The sequence below is a fragment of the Capronia epimyces genome, assembly GCF_000585565.1.
Source record: "Capronia epimyces CBS 606.96 chromosome Unknown aczIQ-supercont1.3, whole genome shotgun sequence".
Lineage (NCBI taxonomy): Eukaryota > Fungi > Ascomycota > Eurotiomycetes > Chaetothyriales > Herpotrichiellaceae > Capronia > Capronia epimyces.
The window spans coordinates 3,530,910-3,553,105 of NW_006912906.1; the positions used below are offsets into that span (position 1 = coordinate 3,530,910).

At 53.4% G+C, this 22,196-nt stretch overlaps 8 protein-coding genes across 8 annotated transcripts; 3 read left to right on the forward strand and 5 right to left on the reverse strand.

The window, feature by feature from the left end:
* Nucleotides 1-1,423: 1,423 nt before the first annotated feature.
* Nucleotides 1,424-3,162, forward strand: A1O3_04533 (uncharacterized protein; the record flags this gene model as incomplete). Its single annotated transcript, XM_007734662.1, has 4 exons — nt 1,424-1,565; nt 1,869-2,032; nt 2,249-2,493; nt 2,976-3,162. The coding sequence occupies 4 exons, from the start codon at nt 1,424-1,426 to the stop codon at nt 3,160-3,162; spliced, it is 738 nt and encodes a 245-aa protein (XP_007732852.1).
* Nucleotides 3,163-4,491: 1,329 nt separating this feature from the next.
* On the reverse strand, nt 4,492-5,621 carry A1O3_04534 (uncharacterized protein; the record flags this gene model as incomplete). Its single annotated transcript, XM_007734663.1, has 4 exons — nt 4,492-4,740; nt 4,825-4,928; nt 5,087-5,135; nt 5,205-5,621. 4 exons carry the CDS (start codon nt 5,619-5,621, stop codon nt 4,492-4,494), a joined length of 819 nt encoding a protein of 272 aa, XP_007732853.1.
* Nucleotides 5,622-7,149: 1,528 nt separating this feature from the next.
* Nucleotides 7,150-9,215, reverse strand: A1O3_04535 (D-lactate dehydrogenase (cytochrome); the record flags this gene model as incomplete). The annotated part of the gene is made up of 5 exons (XM_007734664.1): nt 7,150-7,221; nt 7,336-7,511; nt 7,562-7,673; nt 7,722-8,884; nt 8,930-9,215. The coding sequence occupies 5 exons, from the start codon at nt 9,213-9,215 to the stop codon at nt 7,150-7,152; spliced, it is 1,809 nt and encodes a 602-aa protein (XP_007732854.1).
* A 913-nt stretch (nt 9,216-10,128) lies between these two features.
* On the reverse strand, nt 10,129-11,721 carry A1O3_04536 (uncharacterized protein; the record flags this gene model as incomplete). The annotated part of the gene is made up of 1 exon (XM_007734665.1): nt 10,129-11,721. One exon carries the CDS (start codon nt 11,719-11,721, stop codon nt 10,129-10,131), a length of 1,593 nt encoding a protein of 530 aa, XP_007732855.1.
* Nucleotides 11,722-12,760: 1,039 nt separating this feature from the next.
* Nucleotides 12,761-15,295, reverse strand: A1O3_04537 (uncharacterized protein; the record flags this gene model as incomplete). Its single annotated transcript, XM_007734666.1, has 1 exon — nt 12,761-15,295. The coding sequence occupies one exon, from the start codon at nt 15,293-15,295 to the stop codon at nt 12,761-12,763; it is 2,535 nt and encodes an 844-aa protein (XP_007732856.1).
* An 858-nt stretch (nt 15,296-16,153) lies between these two features.
* Nucleotides 16,154-16,994, forward strand: A1O3_04538 (uncharacterized protein; the record flags this gene model as incomplete). The annotated part of the gene is made up of 2 exons (XM_007734667.1): nt 16,154-16,688; nt 16,711-16,994. The coding sequence occupies 2 exons, from the start codon at nt 16,154-16,156 to the stop codon at nt 16,992-16,994; spliced, it is 819 nt and encodes a 272-aa protein (XP_007732857.1).
* A 9-nt stretch (nt 16,995-17,003) lies between these two features.
* A1O3_04539 (uncharacterized protein) lies at nt 17,004-18,298 on the reverse strand (the record flags this gene model as incomplete). Its single annotated transcript, XM_007734668.1, has 2 exons — nt 17,004-17,934; nt 18,027-18,298. 2 exons carry the CDS (start codon nt 18,296-18,298, stop codon nt 17,004-17,006), a joined length of 1,203 nt encoding a protein of 400 aa, XP_007732858.1.
* Nucleotides 18,299-19,024: 726 nt separating this feature from the next.
* A1O3_04540 (uncharacterized protein) lies at nt 19,025-21,073 on the forward strand (the record flags this gene model as incomplete). Its single annotated transcript, XM_007734669.1, has 2 exons — nt 19,025-19,084; nt 19,142-21,073. The coding sequence occupies 2 exons, from the start codon at nt 19,025-19,027 to the stop codon at nt 21,071-21,073; spliced, it is 1,992 nt and encodes a 663-aa protein (XP_007732859.1).
* Between the last annotated feature and the right edge of the window lie 1,123 nt (nt 21,074-22,196).

Consider the following 22,196-nt stretch of genomic DNA (forward strand, 5'->3'; position numbering starts at 1 on the left):
ATACACCATTATTAATTAATTATCTGTGTAATACTCTATGAGACTCTAGAGTGGTGGTGGTAGTGGTAGCACACCTCAATGAGCACCATTTACCAGTATTGTACAGAATAGGGATCCGTCTTGTCCAGTACTGGTTCCGACGCTGAGCGTGTCCTGCCTCGCTCACTCTCACTCACTTTCTCGCTGGCGACTAATCCATACATAAATACCCTATGTACCTAAGTACCTACCTACCTGACAGGTACGAGGTACCGGGTAGGGTTTCACATCCCATGTGCTGTGTACTCCGTATAGTACAGGGTTTATATGCTGTACTGAACTGTACTGTAATGTAGCAATTTTGTAGTGCAGATACTTCTAGAACGGCCGTCGGTGCAGTTGCAGCCGGTTGGCTCATATTTGACCCGAGGGTTTCTGGGTCCCCAACATACGGCTCCCTTGAGTAGGCTCTGTAATACTCCGTACTCTGTATCCGTACTCTGTCATCAACTCGGGTCCTCTCTCTGTCCCGTATTCCAGATATACGGAAATATATCTGAAATATACCTAAGGTACCTTATCTGTCTGTACGGAAACCGTTCACCTACAGTGCTCCGTACCTAGAGACGAATGCTCCGTCAGCCATTTCCCGGCCTTTCGCTCGCACCCCTCAACCCCGCCGGACTTTCCGGACCGCGGACGATCGTTGTGCCATGGCCGTGTTTTGCTTGTGCCTTCACGGCAGCCACGGCTACCACTGTCATCTCATCCTCGGTTCGGCGTGGGGTAGTACTGGACACTGGACTGGACACTGGACTGGACACTGGACACTGGACACTGGACACTGGACACTGGACACTGGACACTGGACACTGGACACTGGACACTGGACACTGGACACTGGACACTGGACTGGACACACATGTCTGTTAGGTTCAGGTAGGTATAGTCCCTTAGTGTACCTGTACCTGTACCAATACCAGTATCTGTACCAGTAGTACACTACGTACAGTACAGTACGTCTGAGACACCTCCGCCCCGCCATAAGAATGAGCCCGAGAATGAGACGGTCTCTCTGTATGTAGCCACTGTAGCCACTGTACCTGCTGTGCATAGTATCTGCACGTAGTATCTGTACAGATTCTCTCGCTGTGTGTATGTGTAAGTGGGACTGCAGCGAGCCTTGTTGCGTCGGACTAGACTGACTGACTATACCGTTCGAAGAGTCTTGACTCTCACTCTCACTCTCTGCAGTAAACCCCTTCCACCCACCACCCTTACCTAACCACCTGCAACAACTCACAACCAACTCAAACCAACCAACCAGCCATCCTGCCAGCCCGCATCATCCAACATCAACCCAAACCAACATTCTTGATTCCAGCATCGACCCAAACCCAAACCCACACCAGCCAACGACCATTGATTCTCGCCTTTTGTGAAAATGCAAGGCAAGGTTTTCGCCATCACCGGTGCCGGGTCAGGCATTGGTCAAGCCACGGCGCTGAGGCTCGCGGAACTGGGGGTGCAAGGCCTCGCGCTCAGCGATGTGAACCAGGCAGGTCTGGAAGAGACTAAATCATTGTGTATGTATTGACGGAGAGTCTTGTCAGAGGCTCTGGTGGCCTGTGTTTCCTAATTTGTCAGAGCTCTGGTGTCTTGTGTTTCTTATTTTGTCAGAGGCACTCTGGTGTCTTGGTTTCCCATTCAGTGCCAGTCTCAGGGTTGTCTGGTGTCTAAGACAGTCTTTCCGCTCAGTCACAGTCCCAGTCCCAGCCCAGTCCCAGCCCAGTCCCATTTTCAGTCTCAGTCTCAGTCTCATTCTCAGTCCCAGTCTTGTCTCAGTTTCTATCTTGTCCCATTCTCAATTTTATTCTAACCCATCTCAGTGGCCAAATACCAGACCCGAGTCACGCTCAAAAAAGTCGACGTCAGCAATGTCGAGCAGGTCGACGCGTGGATCCGTGAGACGGTCCAAGAACACGGCAAGATCGACGGCGCCGCCAATGTCGCAGGCATTGCTACCGGCAACGGCCAGATAACCGAGAGTATTGTAAGTGAGAGTGACAACACCACCTTTGGCCTGAATCGGCTTTGCACTCCCAACCCCCAATCCAATACTTCACCAATACTTGAGTCGCCTTTACACTCCCCTAATCCAATACTTCAATACTCGTGGAGCACCCCTAATCTAATACTTCAATACTCGTGGAGCACCCCCAGTCTAATGCTTCAATACGCCTAGACCACTAACCATCACACCACATAGGACCAATCCGCCTGGGACAAGATGATTGCCGTCAACCTGACCGGCGTGATGAACTGTATGCGCGCGCAACTGCAGCACATCTCCCGACCTGGCGGGTCGATCGTCAACGTGTCCAGCACGTCGGGTCTGCGCGGGCTGGCCAACAACGCCGCCTACGCCTCTAGCAAGTTTGGCGTCATCGGGCTTACTGAGTCGGCGGCGGCCGAGTATGGCAAGAAGGGGGTGCGGATCAATGCCTTGCTACCGTGAGTGGTCTTTGTTTCTGTTCCTTGCCATTGCGTTACTGTTGCGTTGGTGTTGGTGTTGCTGGTGTTGTTAGTGTTGTTAGTACTATTACTAGTACTATCACTATTACTTGCTGTTGCGTTGGTGTTGCTGTTGCGTTGGTGTTGCGTTGCATTGGTGTTGCGTTGCGTTGGTGTTGCGTTGCGTTGGTGTTGGGTTGTTGTTGGTGATGGTGTTGCTGTTGCTGTTGCTGTTGTTAGTACTATTACTAGTACTATTATGTTGCTTGCTTTCGGTGTCGGTGTCGGAGTCGGTGTTGCGTTGCTGTTACTGTTGCTGTTGCGTTGCCGTTAGTAGTACTATTACTAGTACTATTGCTCTTGCTTGCGGTTGTTAGTACTATCACTGTTGCTTGATGTTGCTCCTGTTGCTTCTGTTGCTTCTGTTGCTTGCTATTACTTTCTGCCTCTACTGTCTCCTATCTCTAACTAATATCAAACAGCGGTCCCATCGATACCAAAATCTTCCGTGAAGGCGAGGCCAAAGGTCTATTCAACGAAGAGATCATCAGCGGCGGAACCCTGATGGCGCGCATGGGCAAGGCCGAAGAAGTGGCCAAGGTCTTGGTCTTTCTTTTGAGTGATGATGCGTCCTATGTGACTGGTGGTGAGTTCTCTACCTTCTCCTGATCACCTGATGTTGTTTCGTTTCTACCGTTTGCTATCACCATCTACCATCTACCTAAGCACTGAAAACTGAGCTCGGTGACTGATCACTGGTGACTGATCTCGGTGCCTGATCTCCGTGACTATCACTGGTGACTACCGCCGAGGACTGATCGGCGAGGCCTATGGCTTGAAACCTGAAACCTGAAAAACTGAAAACTGACTTCTCTCTCTACACTTCTAGCTCACTGGACCGTCGATGGAGGCTATTCGGCCTGCGGCTTCTACCGCGCCGGATGAGAGTAGGACGAGTAGGACGAAAGCTGTAGCTCAAGCCAAGGCTGAGGCCGAGGCTCAGGTCAGGCTCAGTGCCAGGCTCACGCTCACGCTCACGGTCTCCTAAGGGCACAGACAGGGGAGCAGGATGATATATATGATATATATGATATATAAAATGCTCACATGCTGTTGAATAGTATTGCACTTATGGTTGTGGTCCGTTCGCTCTCTTAGTCAACTCAACCAAGTCAAGCAAGTCAAGTCGAGCAAGTCAAGTCGAGCAAGTCAAGTCGAGCAAGTCAAGTCGAGCAAGTCAAGTCGAGCAAGTCAAGTCGCCGTGTGATGTGTTGTAGGTGGTTAGGCGTTGTGTCGTGTCAGAGAGACACCTTTGTTGATCGACACGACACAGTACCGTCCTGGTCTGTCATGGCACACAGGCACAAACACTGCCACGGTCATGAATAGGAATACAGACGCTACCTATTAGCTTACATGCATTGGCTTACTTGCAAGAATTCGCCTCATAGACTAGGACATGCAGATTCGTCTCAGATAGATGATGCCATGTAACAAATACTTCTCCTCAGATCGGTCGGCCCAGCAATCATCTATAGTCTACTATCACTCATAACCATAAGTACTATAGTCTACTATCACTCGTAATCCTAAGTGCCATACACATCACCCCAAGACATCACTGTAGGAATGTAGGTGGAAGATCCGGGCCTGAACAAATACACAGTTAGCTTCCAATCTCTCCTGTACGGTAGAACAAGGCTTCATTAAGATCAAGGCCAAGGCTGGCCGGCCAGCACTCACCCCAAACATGTAGGTTGTCATGCGAGGCCACAGACACAATGGTCTCTTGTGTGTCGTCGCACAGGTCTCCGTCTACATAATGCTCCAGGATGAAGCGAGAGGGGTCAAACCTGTGATAGGTGTCAGTGTCAGTTTCCATCTCAGCAACCAGCGAAGCAAAAAGCGTCAAGAAGAGGTACAGTGGTGGTGGTGGTGGTGCAGTACACGAGGAAGGGACGGGCTTAGGGTGACCCCTGCAGTGCTGGTTGGACGGTCTTACCAGTAGTCGAAAATTTGACTGCCCATAACATGTCTTCCCACGCCCCAACAATTCTCGTATCCTTTGTGCCGGAGCCAGTCGTGTCCTAGCACTTGGGTGTCGAAGTCGTGCGTCTCAAAAGACGAATGATGCACGTGCGACTTGGGTCCTTCGAAGAAGAAGAAGCAGTGATGATCAACTAGCTCCTTGCCACGGGCGAGACGGTTGAATACGATCACGTTCTTGCCGTCAGGGGTGTGTCCCAGCTGTGAAGAGAGTCAGATTTAGACTCAATGACAACAATGGTAGTAAACTCAATGACAACGATGGCAGTAATGGCAGACACTTACATCGCTTGGATAAAAGTTGAATCGACTAGTATAGAATTCGAATGTCTTGTCGAAATTTGTCACGCACATGCCGAAATGGCCCAATTTGTGCACCGGAGCCGGACCTGGAGAGATAGAAGTAAGTGTCATGCCAGCGAGGGGAGTGTACACGAGTGTGGGCAAGGTGAGTGTACACGAGTCTCAGCGAGGTGAGTGTACGGAGTACAGGAGTGAGTGTGGGCGTTTAGAGTGAGTATCAACGACCAAGTACCAACAAACTTACCTTTCTCAAATCGTTGATACCGTCCCGCTGGTCGTTGCTTGTGTGCCGGCTAAGTGTCTCGCATTAGCTCTGCGGTCGACAACATGATTGCTGGTAGTAGTATGGTAGGCACACTCACAAAATTGAATTGAAGCTCCGGCAACAGCTGCTCATCAGTCAATGGCGTCTGTCCATAGACCAGGTGGAAAGGAAACCCGTCCACCGGATCATGGAAGGTTACGCAACGACCGCCACCGGGCGCATCCAACTCGTAGATCTTCGATGCACCCGGCAAAGTCTGCTGAGCTAGTTCGAGGTCCTGTTCGGTTTCGACCACGAAGGCAGCGCCGCCAAATTCATCCTTGGGCCCTTCTTGGGCGCAGTAGACAAAAGGCTCCCTACCGTAGCCGCGGTAGTAGGTCTTGCTGCCGGAGCGTTGAGATTCGATGAATCCAAAGTCGGCGAGGAATTCACGGGCTTTTTCGATGTTTTGATGCGTGTAGTAGACGTGGGCGATGCGGACGAGATTGATTTTGGCGGGTTCGTTGGAGCCCATGGTGACAAGACTGTAACTGTACAGAGTAAATACCTAAGGCAAGGTTGGTGACAAACGGTGGCGGGACAAGACTGACTGTACAGAGTAGGTATCTAAGGGACAAGACTGTGATTGTACAGAGTAGGTAGGTACCTCAGGCAAGGGTGGTTGGTAGGCAGGTAGATAAGGATCAGGATTTGATCTTGATCTCTCGTGTCCGGATACTTGTAACGTCAATGACAATAGAAAAGAATCAATGTCTGCTCAAAGTATCCGTACACAATAACTCTTCAAGGCTGGCGGCAACACCGACACCGACTGCGGCACGGATACCGACACCCACGACTATGCACATATTGTATCCCACCGCATACGTGTGGCCTCCCCGCAAGAATCTTGACTGGGGTCGGCCTGTAGGCAGCTGGCACCGGTGGCGGCGGTGGTGGGCGGTGGTGAGCGGCGGCGGACCATCTTCGCATCAACTTGGGTGAGTTGGGGACGGTGTTTGGTCTGTGGTCTGGGGGCCAGGCCGAGGTGCGGTGGACGGTGGACGGTGGATGGTGCATGCGGGACGGAGACCTGGTGGCGGCATCGTGGCCACACCAGCTTCGACTTCGATGAGAAGAGCTGCGATGAGCTGGGGCCAGTGGTAATGAATAATAGTACGTAGCAAATTGCAGGTACTGTGGCAGTGCCAGTTACCAGTGGACGAATTGAACTGAACTGAACTGAACTGAACTGAATTGAACTGGGTGAACTGCCTGTAGAGTACTGCCTGTACTAAGCGTAAGGTATGTACTGTAAGCCGTGCCTAAGGATCCCGTGCCCGTGCCCGTGACCGCAGGACGACCGCACGTCGGACGGACACAGGACAGAGTACCTCGTAGGTGCCTCGGATGTACATACAGTGTAGCAGAGGCCCTGCAAGCGAATTACTACACCTGGACGGAGTAATACACCACCATCACCATCACCATCATGATTCTAGATACCTAGGTACCTACAGAGTAGTTACATGAGATACCTAGGTACCTAGTACCTAAGGTCTAGGTAGGCACAGTACAAAATACGGAGTACGGAGTACCCTGTAGATATGGTACGGATATACTAGGATCCTCGACCATCGGCAAGTTTCACCTCTCACCTCTCACCTCTCACTTCTGGCGGGGAGATACAGAGTAGAGAGTAAAGTCGGCAAGCCCCACGACGGGCCGGCACACGGTGGATGGTGACATGGAGCAGAGTTGGAGGGGGTCATGCAACTACCTATGTAAGGTACCTGTGCCTGTGCCTGTGCCTGTGCCTGTGCCTGTGTCTGTGTCTTGTCGACGCGAAGACAGAATCATGAGACTGGCTGCTTGGGATCCCGAATGAATGAATCCTCACCAGATCACCCCGACCCCGACCCGTGTCGCACTGTTTGAGCTCCATGCTCCTGTCCATCTCTCTCGAACAATGCAATCGCATCGCGGTAAATCCCCCCTCCACCTACTGAACAGACTACGGAGTAGGTCCAGTTGCAAAGACCCAGCCCCATACCCTTCCCCCATCAATGACCCTCTTCAATCTGCACAATCTTGTCACAGTTGAGCAGCCCCAGAGGATCGAACGCTTGCTTGAGCTGCACCCCAGGTTAGCATGGGTACAAGGGGTTCATCTTCTGACCTCAAGGCCTCTCCCAGGTCGCTGTCGCTCCCTGGGATAGGGCCATCAGGCTCATGCACATGTCACTCACCTTCCGCATCGCGTCCACCGTCTCATCCCCCAGCTCTTCCCGAATAGACTCGCGCTTCTTCAATCCAACTCCGTGCTCTCCGGTAACGGTCCCATCCATTTCAATGGCGCGACGAATCATGCGGTGCACCACATCTTCCGCAACCTGCTTCTCCGCATTGTTGTAAAGTAGAATCGCTGTTTAGCCCTTAGTGTCCGCCCGGAAGCAAAGCCTGCGTCGTACTTACTGTGGAAGTTGCCGTCGCCGACATGGCCGCAAATGCCCCCAATCAACCCACTGCTGGCCACGTCGTCCCGAGTCTGTTGGATGATGTCCGCGAGTCTGCTGATGGGGACCGCCTACACGGTGTCAGTACAATGTCGCAAACCTGGCACCAACAAGCTTACCACATCGGTGGTCCAAACATGGTCGTTTTGGTCTCGTCGCATCGCCATCACGCTCCACAGCGCTTCTTTCCGCGCACTCCAAAGTTCCAAAGCCTCTTGGTCATTTTTCGCAAACTCAAAGCTTTGGTTTTGGCTGCTCTTGGCCATCTTCTGCACAATGCGAATCTGTTCCTTGATCCCCTCGGCCGTGCCGGCAAACTTGAAAAACAGGGTCGGCGCTTCTTGCCATTGTCTGCTCGTCGTCCCGCTCTTGTTGATACATCGCATCTGAACGTCGTCCAGGATTTCCATGCCTGCCAGTTGGATCCCCTCCCCAACCACTTTCGCCACACACTCGGCCGCTGCGTGGATGGAAGGGAACGTGGCAACCGCCACCGACTGCCGTTTAGGAAGCACCGTCACTTTCAACGTTGCTTCCGTCACAATGCCAAGGGTGCCCTCGCTGCCGATGAACACTTGAGTCAAGTTATAGCCCGCGCTGGACTTCCGAGGCCTCCGCCGTGTTTTGATCACCGTACCATCCGCAAGAACCACCGTGAGAGAAATGACCCATTCGCGCATCGTGCCGTATCTGTAGGCGTTGGTGCCCGAGCAGCCCGTCCCAACCATGCCACCAATTTTCGCACCTGGGCCGGGGTCCGGCGGGAAGAACATGCCGGACTCGCGAAGATATTCGTTGAGATCTTCCCAGCCCAGCGCCGGTTGTACAATCACATCCAAATCTTCCGGATGGAAGTCCAAGATCTTGTCCATTCTTCCCACGTCGATGCAGATCCCTCCTCTAGTGGGCGCAAAGTGTCCCTCCAGACTGGTGCCGCCGGAGAGCGCGGTCACGGGGATCTTTCGTTTGTGACACACCTGCATGATCTTAGACACCTCCTCCGTTGTAGCCGGATACACCACTGCAAACGGTCTTTCGTCAGGCTTGGTCGTGTAGGACGACCATTCCGAGCCCGAATGCGCCGTGAGGTCGTCCGGTACGGTCGAGACATTATCCTTGCCCACGATCTGGGCAAAGTCCACCCAGGCAGCTTGGAGGACCGACTGCCGAGTGTCGTGTTGAGGCGGATGTGCGCGGGAGAGGGGAGTGGTCGACGAAGTGTCCAGGGCTTTTTCGCCTCGGGTTCCGAGCCAGTAGGCGGCACCGGCGACGGATAGAATGACTTTGCACGTCAGCGGCCATCAGCAGAGAGACGCACACGACTTACCAACGCTCAGTGCAAACGTCCTTCCTTCTGCAGCTCGGCGGCTCCGGGTGGCTTGGATGTATCGTGCTTCAGAGGCTCGTTCACGCTTGAGCCGGTCGGCGGTGCTTTCGTAGAGCTGGCCCCTGAAGGACAGGCTGTCCTGTCCCGGGTTCGAGTTCTTGTTCTTTTCTTGCCATCTTGTCGTCGAGATGTGGAATTTTCGGGCGGTGCAGGTACAGACTTGTTGGCGCTCGAGGTCTCGAATGAAAGCGGTGGCCGGCCGGGCGCACCTCAGCATTTGCTTCATTGTGTTTGTGTTTGTGGCGAGAGGGCGAGACTATGTGTACGACGGCGCGCTGACATTCCTGCCTTTGCACGCACGTCTGTGGGAGGGAGTGTTGCAGACTGATATAACCAAGTAAAGGTACAGAGTACGGATATTGATTGATTACATGGATGGTCGGAACTGCGCTTAACCTTCTCCGCATCCCACTTCGAGTCTAGTTTGCTCGTTCGGAAGGCTCAGGCTCGCTTCATATGAGAACTCTGAGTACTCCGTACAGTAGTGAGCGATAACAATGTGTGCCACTCGCACAATCAATGTCTATCGACTACGTATGTATGTCTGTATGATTGTATGCCGAACCCGTCCCTACCGCATCTCCCAAGCTCGCGCAGAAAGTGCTCCTATCCTGGATACCCAGGTGCAGTAGATTTTACCCAGTATCGGCCCCTTCACGCTCGCGGCATCACCGGCATGCTCTCACTCTCAGCTCTCAGCTCTCAGCTCTCCTCGCTCTCGTGCTGGCTTCTAAGCCACCAGTTGACAGCGCTGGCTTCCCTCGGCCATCACGGCTAGCCAGTTTGGAGCAGCAAGAGAGACTGTAGAGTTGTCAGGCAACCTGTCATGAGCGAAGCTATCGTCGCTTGTTGTCCGGAGTCGAGTGGGCACTGGCCGCCATGTCATGGTAGTGCTAATGATAGTGCTAATGATGAAGGGTGCCTCAGCTGTGTACCAGATGTCTCCTATGACAAGCCGTGCTCCAAGTCTTCTGCGCAGCCACACTCGGGTGGTTTCATGCTTCACAAATTGGCCGGGCGGTGAAATCAACCATGCCTATGAGAGGCTGGTACACCTGGAGGAAGCTGGGCTCTTTCCTGGATCAAGATTCAATGGGAAACGGATCGTATGGCCGCGATTCCGCTGGCTTCTCCCCGAATTAATCCCAGAGGTTCTCGATCACCATCTTGCCGCCCTCGTCTGCCTTGTCGTCTCTCGCATCATCTTCCTCCTTGGTGGCTTCATCTTCCTGTTCATCCTCGTCCTTTTCGCCTTGTGCTCTCCCTTTGAAAGGAGCACCCACCGCTATCGAATAGTTCTGCGCAGCTTCCACCGAGCAGGCAATAACATCCTTGGCCACGGCCGACCATCGCAAATCCCAAATCACCTCCCCATCCTGGGACGTGTCCCGCTGAAGAGTGGCGCCAAGATACGGCAAGTGTTTGAGGAGCTTGTACACCCCGTGTAACCGCAAGATTTGCACGGTGGAGTCGGCAACTGAGAACGAGATGGTCATCTCATCTTTGCGGCTGGAATGATCCCACTTAGCAATGCTGTTGGTAATCAGGATGTGCCCTTCCCCACAAGGGTCCGAAAGACCCGCGGGTGGGATGGCAGCGTCTCCAAAATCGATTGAATCCGACAAGAAATTCAGGTAAAAGTCGTCACCGTACGCAGTGAGGACCAGTAGCTCTGGTCGGTACATCGCGACCGACTTGCAGCCCACGTCAATATGCGACCTAGGAAACCCGACATATGCATGTGCTCCAGATTTCGACTTGAGCGGCATAGGTACCAGATTCGTGCCTCCGCTTATGCGTCCGTGGTCGTCATGATGGGTTCCTGCCAATCCCTCGGTGGTCTGCTGTTCGTACACAATGTCACACCAACCGTTGCCGACATGACACTTGAGGATGGTCAGCGGACCGAAACTGTGGATGAAATGGATGTACCGGCTCGGCCATTTCGTCTGTCCTGACTTGGTTGTTTCCTGCTCTTTATGAAAGAAAGGTGCCCAGTTTTTCTCCGCTGGCGCTCTCTCTTTCTGTCCTGTGATACTCAAGATGGTGGTGACATTGGAAAATGGTTGGAAAATGTACATTGCCCGGATCATCGTCTTCAGGTCGCTGAGCATGTTGAACACCACAATGGGCTCGGCATCTTCAACGCCCTGCTCGATGATGATTCGAGGGTCTTCTGGCCCGTAGAAGCCTCCGCCGACTTCGTAGGGTGCTGGCACATTGAACACGGTGGGAAACACGATATCGGCGCCGCGCCATGAGATGGTATAGTTCTTCAACTCGTTCCACTCCTCGTCATAGAGCTGGCCCCGGAGAAAGCTGATGGCTGGCCAATGCTTGACCCCTTTGTCGTAGAATATAACCCTCGTGATGCTCAGGAACACCTGGTATTTCTCTAGCCAAACACTGGACCCAGCCAACCTCGCCCACGTGTGGGCCACCTTTTCTTCAAACGTCCAACTACTGTCCTGCCCAGAATAATCAATCATGGGGTGGTCTTGTAATGATGTTGCCATCTCAACAAGGTCATCTTCAAGATACCAACTGGGCTCGACCTCCAGTTGACCATCGTATCTCAGCTCGTCGCAGGTGCGTACGCCCGCCTTGCCGTCGTTCAGGAAGCCGGTGATAGGTAAGATCTGGAGGTCATTTTCCACCCTCGTCTCGAAATAAGGGGCAGTAGGCAGCCAGGACTTGCACACTATGTTAGTGAAATGTTCGGACAGGTCCATTCTCAACTACCTGTATAGACTCAAGAGTGAGTGTCCGAAGGCAAGCCAGGATAACAACGGCCGCAATCAATGCCCTTGTAATCCTGCGACGACCGTATCCGCGCTTCCATGCCGGTACGGGCTCATGGGCTTTCATGTCTGCGACTATCCAGCCAAATCGACGGTGCAGGCCGAAGTCACATAGAGGAATCAATGCTCATGCTTGCGATGCTGTTCGAACGCGACGTATGAAGGAGAGAATGTAGTTTGGCGAGCACCACGACACGGTCAGCTGCAGAACGCCCCCGGCCGAGCCATCAACCAAGGACCAGAAGATGTATACAAGCCAACCCCCTTGCAGTCCTGTAGCGTGGACGCAAGGACGCACCCGCAATCAAACTTCAACTCACGTCAGCTTGACAGCTTTCTTGCCATCGGAACCCGGTTCTGGTTTTGCTCAATCCGCCGAGTCAAACTGCGCGGCCTCCCAGGTAATCCATTTATGTGCCGGTGAGTCTACACCTAGGTCCGAGCAGGCAATTGCCTGCACTCAGTTGAAAGACTGATCATTGCCGCTTTGCAACAGGGAAAGGCAAGATGCGAATCGAAGTGGTCGTGTCACGGCACACGCTTCCTTCCGCGCCATCATCACGTTCCACGCGTCATGCCCACCAAGTGGGCGGCCACGTCCAGAGAATGTGGGAGAAGCGTTGCCTTACCTACTGTGACAGTAGTTGTAGCCTTGCTAAATACCTACCTAGTAGACTCTGAGCTGTCGAGGTAATCTAGACCTGAGACAAATACTCTAACATGTTCTGATAGGCCAATGAGAGCCGTATCTAGGAGCACTATCATTCCTAGCGCAATCGACTAATCCCGTCCAGCAGTCCGACATGTCTTCATCTCCCTTGCACCATGCTGACAGATAGGAGGCGAGGAGTGCTCCGCACCATGTTTGTGCCGCTATGTCACAGAACCGATTACTGAGAATAGGATAGGAGTACGCATACAGAGTACCGTCCCCAGTCCACGGCATCTGCGTTTATTCTTACAGACACTCTCAATCTAGCATGTCGAGTGTCGATATCTCTTCCTGTTCAATCTCATGCCTTTCCACCCCTCGCCAGATCTCGTATGTCAACACAGTCATGTCCATATAAGTGAGCATGAGTCTGTACCTGCGGCTGTTCTCCGTGGACTGCCATGAGTCCATGCTCGAGGGTGTCTGCCATGTACTAGTTTCGGTGCTCACCCTCGAAGGTGGCTCGGTGTCAGGAGAATAGGACAGTCTCTTACGTTTCAGCTTATGCTCACCGTCGTTCTCGCCGCCTCCACTCTCTTGGCCAGGGCTTTGCTCATGCGTGTCGCTTTCTGGGGGTTCACATTGCCGGACGACGACAACGGCGGGATCAAATGTGGTGGGTACCCCATCGACCGTGCCATCCGAGCCCCATTCAATCGCAGTATCATTTGTATAGCCGGCCGCGTGAGCTTCTTTCTTCAAGTGACCCTGAATCGGTGAGGCCGCAATCCCCAACAAAGGCAGGAACGGTCGCAGCTTTTGAACCTCTTGTTTGTGAGTAGGCAGCGTCCAATCGACCCTCAACCCATATGAGCCAGTTTTGTCGTTCTTGGTCAGGCTGCAGATCGCACACCGGCCCAGCTGTGTAGCTACAATCACCACTCCTAACTCGGGGATTTCCTGTATCATGTTCAGCCTATCCAGGTGCGAATGTCTCGTCTGCTCAATCTCTTGTGGCAAAACTTGCTTCAGGAGATTGGCACAAAAAAGGTGGGCGCTATCTGCTTCCGGTGCAATCATGAGCCTGAGATTCGAGGTGCTGCAGTGAAGAACTGGTATAGCAGGAGGAGTTGTCCCTGTGCGAACCTTGTGGGCATCCCAGCCACTGCTCTTCCACTTAGGTTTTTGATGTGCTGGCCCAAACTGTTGCCGCTCAGACATGGATGGCTCCACTTGCAGGGTCGATGCCGTCTCGCCCTGGGCTTCATGATTGTTCCTACGGACGATGTCGACTGATCGCGGAGCGCTGGAATTACCAGCCGACGCGATACCGTCCTGCCCGCCCTCAAAAGCATTAGAACCGGTCCGAGGCTGTTCAGAAAGCACGGTATTAGAAGGGGCTCCTGTCCCAACAGGAGGAGTTGCCGTATTGTGATCAGAACCCCGGTCCAGATTTGAGCTCGTTATTTCCACGACTACCGTCAATCGATCTGCTGCTTCGCTCTCTGCAACATCGGAAGATGTTTCCGAGGAGATCTCAGCCGCAGGGCGAGGATCAATTTGCCTGGTGAGTTCGTCTAGTATGGTTTCGTCATCCTCAACATCGCCTTGGTCCATATCTGACCACGAGCCAGAAGTCTCCTGGTCGCCTTCGTCGCCACTTTCCTCTTCCGGGGACCCATCCAGTGGCGGAAACGTGGCGCTGTTGCCCGGCGTGCGAACCCTAACGATGTGAGTGATATCGTAACTTTCACCAGCATGCCCATGGTACTGGGGGGCTTTGGAATGTCCGCAGAACTCGTCCATGGTCTCGGCTAGCCGGAAAGCACGAGAGTCCAAGGCAGTAACAAGCCATCCTCCTTCGCGTCTTGGAAAGAAGGCTGAGCGCATTCTTTTTTCGGATAAGTCCCATGTCTTGAGGCACTTGCCCTGCCAAATCTGCCACATCTTCATCATACCTGCGATGTCGGTGCTCAACAGCCACCGGCCTTCCAAATCCTGGTCCGTATTCACAAACGAGATGCTTGGAATATTGTGGTCGTGTCCATCAAAGCCCGCCAATGTGATCTTGTAGTTCTTATTTCTTGGTGGAGGGAACATGTCCGATACATTGGTTTCCCATTCGGGCCAGTCTGGCTGCCTGGTGTGTTCAGCGGCATCGAAGGTTTCATGCATGGACTCATCTTCGTCCTCGTCCTCGTCCTCGTCCTCTTCCTCTTCCCCTTGTTGTTCCTTTGTCAAGGCGAAAGCGAAGACGGTAATCTTGGCCGTAGGATCGCCACTCTGAATGTGATAGGGAGTGTTTGCTGAAACGGCGATCATACGGGCATGGGTGTGGATACTCAGCCCCCAAGCCGACTCACCAACCCATTGTGCAAAGCAGGCCCTTACCCCCAAATGGTCGCTCCGTGGATGCGGGATGTAAGGCAATGGTGTTTTCCTTATGGCTGCCTCCAGTGACTTAGTATAGTAAGCTGTGACATTACCGGAATCGGTTGCGAGCAGCAGGATTTCCTCCGTCCCCAGATCACCCACAGTTAGATGATTGATATCATGGGGCGAGTGCGGATCAATATAGCCTTTAGCATTCGGATTGGCTAGGGTCGGTAGGATCATCAGACAGGGTATTCGGTGAAGTCTCTGGAAGGGAAACTCTGGTTTGTAGACGACGATGGAATTCCGCGTTGCCACGAAGTAGAGATTGTAGCGCTGGGACAGAGCGGTCAAATTGTTTCGCCAGTAAGCTATAGGAGGCGGATGGAACATTTCATGGCTGGTAAACCTGTCTCTTCCCACTTCCACGCTCGTCAGGCCAACATTGACCGACTCAAACGGCCTTGGGTCAAGCTCCATGATGCCCAAGTGGTTTGGGACGTTGTTCGGAGAATGAGCATCGGTCGGTCAGGAGAGCACCTGGAATTGCCTCAACCCCTTCAAATATTCACGTCATGCCACTTGTTATACTCGCTCTTTAAGTATATCCGGGAAAGGCACGGCTCAGGAGTGAGGCTAGAGAGGCTTGAGCTCGTCGGGAGGTCGATCGGCTTCAAGAAGCTGGTGGGATGTCATGAGAACTGCTAGGCGGCTAGGCTTCGTCGCGGCGAGAGCCCTAGATAGATAGTAGCAGAGGTCAGGATCTCGGCCTGCGTCGCCAGGAGGGAAGGGGAGCAAGTGACAAGTCGAATAATGACAGCTCCAGAGAAGCGAGTGTCTAAAGGGATCGAGATGTACACAGTACGTACGACGTGACTGCCCTGGTGGTCTGTGGTGGAGAAGACAGAAGGCCCAAATGACGCAGCCTGCGCCGTTTGCGAGAGAATTCGATACGCCTCGCAGATACATCTTCGATCGATCGTTCACCATCTACCAGCTCCATTTCCGCCGATACTTGCACTTTCTTGCTGAGGTTGGCAACCCCAAAAAAGTCAAATCGCAGGGTATTGTTTTGTCTGAGACCGAGAACTATCTTTTTTCGCCCCTGCAGCAACGCCGCACCATCCCCTCGTCCTAGCCATCCCGATCAATGCACGAACAGGCGGACCGCCCTCCGCAAGTAGACGGATACTGAACAGGTCTGCCAAATTATCATTGTCCTTCCCGTGGCTACAAGGAGATTGTGTTACACAGCAGCACGCAGCCCAAGTGCGGAGCAGGCTCGTTGATCCCTACGATCTCTAAACTTGGATTGCCTCGAATCTCCGCAACTCCAACATGGACCTCCTGGCCACGGTGCGCAAGGAAGGTTCGCGAGGTGGTCGCGGCGAATTCAAGTGGTCCGAGGTGCAGACATCTACTCGTCGTGAGCATTATCTGGGCCATTCTTTGATGGCACCCGTGGGACGCTGGCAAAAAGGTCGCGATCTCAACTGGTACGCGAAGGGCGGGACCGATACGGAAACCGAGGAGGAAGCCGCTGCCAGAGCTGCAAGAGAGCGGAAAGAAGAAATTCAACGAATCAAGGAGGCTGAAGAGGACGCACTCGCAAGAGCCTTGGGCTTACCTGTTGCACCACGGAATAACCCCAACATGGAAGAATTAGGCGCCCGCCGCGAGGTTGGCAAGATTTTGAAGGAGTCCACCGAAGAGAACGAAACTGCGGGTTCACAAGGTGTCGGATACGGGCGCCTTGCAGGGGTGTCAGGATCAACGGAGACGGAACCCATAGTGGAACGGTTGGAAGGACATAGAAGCGGACAAGACACCGAGCTTCAGTATGCATTGAAGGAATACAACAGACGCCATGGTGGTGAGAGACTTCGAAGTCGCAGTCGGAGCAGAGACCGCCGCAGAGATCGCCACAGAGATTATGAGCATCGAAGAAAGCACAGAGATGAAGGTCATCGACGAAGCCACCACCGGTCACCCTCAGCTGGCCGCCACGAGAGCAGACGCCCTAGGTCGGCCTCTCGCGACAAACATCGCGGTCACGGTCGGCGAGAGAGATCGAGAAGCAGGTCCCCCGGTCGTCGCCGCCATCAAACTGACCATGGCGGGCGCGACAGTAGAAGCCGACACGAAAGACGCTAATTTCCACTGGGTGTTGATTCCGTGATCTAAAACACTACGCTGGACGTAGTCCCAAAGAGGCATCAAAGAGATCCCCTTCGACATCTTTGAGGTCAACATCTACCAGAGTCGATGCTCGTCGAGCGCTGGAACCCTGCCTGCCAATGTCGGCCGACGCACTAACATCTGCAAATTCCTCCAACTCTTCGCTCACGGTTTTGAGTTTCTCCTTGACGCTGGCGACGCCCTCAACACCCACAATGTGCCTTGCTGGAGGATTCTCGTGTCCGCCTATAGCTGTCAGGGCATGGACAGTCTCTGCAAGCAGTGTCTCTGTGTGGCCATCACTGAGTGGTGGATATAGGCTGACCACTTCATTTCGGCTTAGAAGATAGGGACCACTATGCCTTTCGGCTTCGGAAGATGGAGACTGTATCTCTTGCTCTGGCTCTGATGACGGTGGGTATTGGGCGCGTATCCCGGGCAGTCGGTTAAGTAAACCGTCTAGAATGCCTCGAAAGATTGGGGCCGTATGACCGAACTCACGCGAGTATGCTTTCATCGGCGGTGCCGACGTGATCTTGTTGGTCAGTATTCCGATCTCTACGCTGGCTTGAACGATGGTCAACTTGATGTTGAATGGCGCGACCTCGTATGCGATGCTGTCGCAAAACCCTTCCAGAGCCCATCCAGCGGAACAGTACATGCTTAAGCCGGGGGTACCCAAATGGCCGTGGATGCCTGTGAGGACAATGATATGACCGTTCATCTTGGAGCGCATCTCGGGGATGACAGCCTTGATGATATTCATTGGGCCGAAGAAGTTCTTCTCGAACTGGTCGCGCACCAGTGTCGAGGTTCGCTGGTTTGCTGCGAGCTCTTCAACCGTGCCGACCACCGCTTCACTCGAACAACAGAACAGGATGTCAATCTTCTTGAAGGCATGCACGGACTCGGCAACCGCTGCTTGACACTGATAAACCGTTCTGTGTCACGTCAATGATGGCGTCTTGAATTCGAGAAGTGATATAGGCTCCTTTGCCGAGCAATAGATCAATGTGAAGGCTAGGATACATACCTGATATCCAAGGGGACGATTTTCATGCGGTCTTTCCATCCATGTTCGCCTGCGACTTCGCTGAGGAACCGTTTGTACTGCTGGCTCCGGGGACTGTCGCTCTCGAACTCGGAATGAATGATACCAGACACGACGTAGTCGCCATGATCCAGAACCTGTCGCGAGACAGAAATCCCAATGGGGGAATCTCCCGACGTGATCAGCCACACCCGCGGTGCGTTGTGGGTGGGAAACTGGGGCGTTGGTAGGGGCGCCGACGCTCCATTTGCCATTGCAGAACCTCAGAGATCATCTTCCAGCCTGCATTCTAGCTTGAGGAGCTGATGAGCAGGGCTGATGGCGTGGTCAGTGTCTGGCTTCCTTTTGATTTGGTTGCAAGACGTGAGTCGCACTCCAAGGCCAGTGTGGCCAAGACGAGGGACCGAACGTCAACTTGAACCCCACGCCGGCTAAGCAGGCCTTACCCCTCAGGAAACGGGGTGACGCCGCCTTGTGGTTACGTGTCGGAATCTACTGTAGGAGTTGACTTGTGACGCTGTTACGGAGTTCGAGTACAGGGGGACACTTAGGAGTCTAGTAGTAGTAGGAAGGCTACCAGCTTTTATCCGCCTCAATGAAGCATGAATCGAGACCAGCACCAGTCCTACTACAGGCCCATCTTGGTGTGAAGCGGCGTAACTTAGTTCAGGGCTACGGTGTGCTCGCCGGATTGCGACTATTGCCTCCTCAGGCGATTGTCTCCCTTCAAGATGGTCGTCTGGCGTGCTGGCTTGATGAGACTGGAACTGTTGATGTCGTGATCTCAGCAGTGGCTGGTTTGAGGGTTGAAGAGAACGCCATTATTGCTGCCAAGCACGTCGGCCTTCGGATCAAGTCTTTATCCGGCAGAAAGCCTGCGCTGTCTACTCCGTACATAGGAACTTCATCCCACCCCCGGCCTCTCTTCTGCGGACTCGACATCTCTGTTTCAATTGTCCGTCGACTCTTCTACAGCCAAGATGCCCGAGTCCAGGGGTAGCGGCGCACCTGCTGCCGCCAGGCAGGAAGAAGGAGGAAAGGTGAGAACTCAGAGCTACAACTCGCCCAGTTGAATCGCTTTTACTGACGACTTCTAGTCAACGTTGCAGACCATCATTCAGGGCATCGCGATTTTCGTCTTCACCCAGTTTGTCATCAACCAATTCTTCGGCTCCAAGACGCAACCTAGCGGCGGGGGCGTTGCTGCTCCGAACACAGTCTCGAGCTTCGATGACCGAGTCGATCCGACCGCATTGACGAACTATTCTGCCATACCGTACAACATCGCTCCTATCTGGCCAGATGACAGTGTCATTGACATTCAAGTGTATGTCTCGGCGAAGTCGGAGCTTCCTGCTCTGTCAAGCGTCCCGAAGGACACTCTCGTCGTAGATGGCAAGGCTTTCAAGATTGGAGACTTTTCAGAGAATCGGGAAATCAACACCAAGATTGCGATCCCTGCGGAGGTTCAACACAACGGCACTCTCTGGGCGCACTTCCTTGTCGGTTTGACAGGCAGTCAACTCGACCCGACTGCGGCGAATTATGACCCGGCGAAGGCAACCCACTTCAAGAGGCCGTTGAACCACTATCTACCCAAGAAGAAGGTGCGCAAGCTGAAGAACTTGTTGGACAAGACCGACGAGCCGGAATTGGAACCGGAAGAACCCCAGGGTGTCCAGATCGGCTCGTTCTACCATCCCAACTTCACCGTGGCTGTGGTGCCCGGCACAGGCGTGCAGAACTGGCGCCAAATGCATCCGGCCGTGCGCAAGAACATTGTCCTCGAGCCCACAGGTGCCCGTGATGCTTCGGGCTTGAATGGATGGTATTATCCCGTCGTTTTCCTCAACACCTTCTGGCAGCTGCGGTCGCATATGACGGAGCTCAACGACACAGTGAAGGAGGTGCCGCTGAACATCAACCTCAACAACCTAGCCAACTGGAAATACAGTATCCTCGCCAGCGTCGACGACGGCATGAAGCAGAACCAGCAGCAAGCAGCCCAGGGAGGTTCATTGCCGGGCGGCGCGGGCGACGGAAGCGAGTTTGAGAAGCTGAAGGAAGTGCTTCTGGACACGAATGCATATCTTCTCGGAACGACGTTTGCGGTCAGCATCCTGCATATGGTCTTTGAAGGGCTGGCGTTCAAGAATGACATCTCGCACTGGCGGAAGAGAAAAGACAACGTGGGAACGTCGGTTCGCACGATCCTGGCCAACGTGTTCATGCAGACGGTCATCTTCCTGTACCTGGTCGACAACTCGGACGGCACATCGTGGATGATTCTGGCCAGCCAAGGATTCGGCATCGTCCTGGAAGCATGGAAGATCACCAAGATGGTCAACGTGCGGCTTCGCGAGCCCGGCCCGGAGTCACGGTTCAAGTTTCTCCCTTACGTGATTGTGTTCGAGGACAAGCACAAGTTGACGAAGAAAGAAAAACAGACTCAGGAGTATGACCAGATCGCCTTCCGCTATCTTTACATTGTCGCCGTTCCCCTGCTGCTCGCGTACGCGGCCTACTCGCTGGTCTATGAACCACACAAGTCCTGGTACAGCTTTGTGATCGAGACACTTGTGGGATCTGTCTACGCGTATGGGTTCTTGATGATGGTGCCTAGCTTGTACATCAACTACCGGCTCAAGTCAGTGGCGCACATGCCCAGCCGCACGCTGTTTTACAAATTCCTCAATACCTTTATCGACGACCTGTTCGCCTTTACCATCCGCATGCCCTTCCTACATCGTTTGGCTACCCTGCGCGACGATGTCATCTTCTTCGTCTGGCTGTACCAGAAGTGGGCGTACAAAGTCGACCACTCGCGCGTCAACGAGTTTGGCCAGGGCGGTGACGGGAGCGACGAGGATGAAGACGAAGATGAAGATGAATCCAAGGTAGCAGACGGTGGTGCGAAATCAGCCCCAAAAGCCCTCGACGGCCAGGGTACCAAGCAGCTCAAACCTACAGCTCCCGTAGCCAGTGCCAGTGGAGCTGAGAGCAAGGCCGGAGCCAAGAAAAGGAAGTGAAGAAGGGAATTGCCTTTCGGCGCCGGTGCCACCCGCTTCCACTCCAGCCCTGGCTGTGCGTGTCTTTGACCATGTGATCCAGCTGTGAGGGTTCTTGAAAGAAGGGAGAGCCTAGGGAAAACATCAATCATCAAAGCAGAGGTGGGGGGTGAAGATGAGGTTCAAGGGGAACCTGGTGAGAAGGGCCAAGGCGGGGCTGTTGCACGTATAGCAAGGCCGCAGTGTTGGAAACGGCAGTGCAAGGCAACCAAAAAAAGAGGGCTCCTAAGGCTATGAGTGGAGCCTTTTGGTGCAGTCCTAAGGCTCCAACCGTCGTCCCAATCAAACAGCACAGTTCATGTCCTGGAACATCTTTCCATTCTTTTTTCTCTTTTCGCCGTTCCTCCTGCGCAGCCACGCTGTTCTGTTCTCCAGATCGACTCGCCCGTCGAAGCCACACTGCCGCCTTGCTCCGCCTCAGATCCCTCCGAATGCCTTGACCTTGCACTTTGACCATTTCATTGGGTCTTCCCAAACCCCTCCGGTTCAGACTCGGTCCCTCCAAAGAAGACGTTACAGACTCGGTCGCTCCGAATCAGACGTTGCAGACCTGGTTACGCCCAAGGCGGTTCCACCCTCCACTTCATACCTTTCCCTCATACCTGTCCCTCATACATTTCCCTCTCACTGGCTAGCAGGAGAGGCGGGAGCTTGGCCAGTAAAAGGGGTTGCTGTGGCTGACGCATGTCAGTGGTGGCCAGTCCACTAAGTGCGTCTGCATCTGCATCTGCGTTTGCGTCTGCATTTGCATCAATAGATACAGAGAAAGTATTCTATTGTCAGTGTTTCTTTTGTTTCTTCTTCTTTAAAAAAAGGTAAATCTCTCGCTATGTTCCGATTACGTTACTGCAGGTGTACGGATACATCCCATGTTCTACCGACGATCAGATCATGTCATGTCATGTCATGTCGGGAACTTTCAAGACCAGTCATCGATCACGTTTATTATTGGATAGGTTAGGTTAGGTACAGTATCATTTTCACTCTTCTTCTTCTCTCGTTCTTGGTTCTTCCTCTGGTTCATGGTTCGTGGTTCATGGTTCGTGGTTCATGGTTCGTGGTTCATGGTTCGTGGTTCATGGTT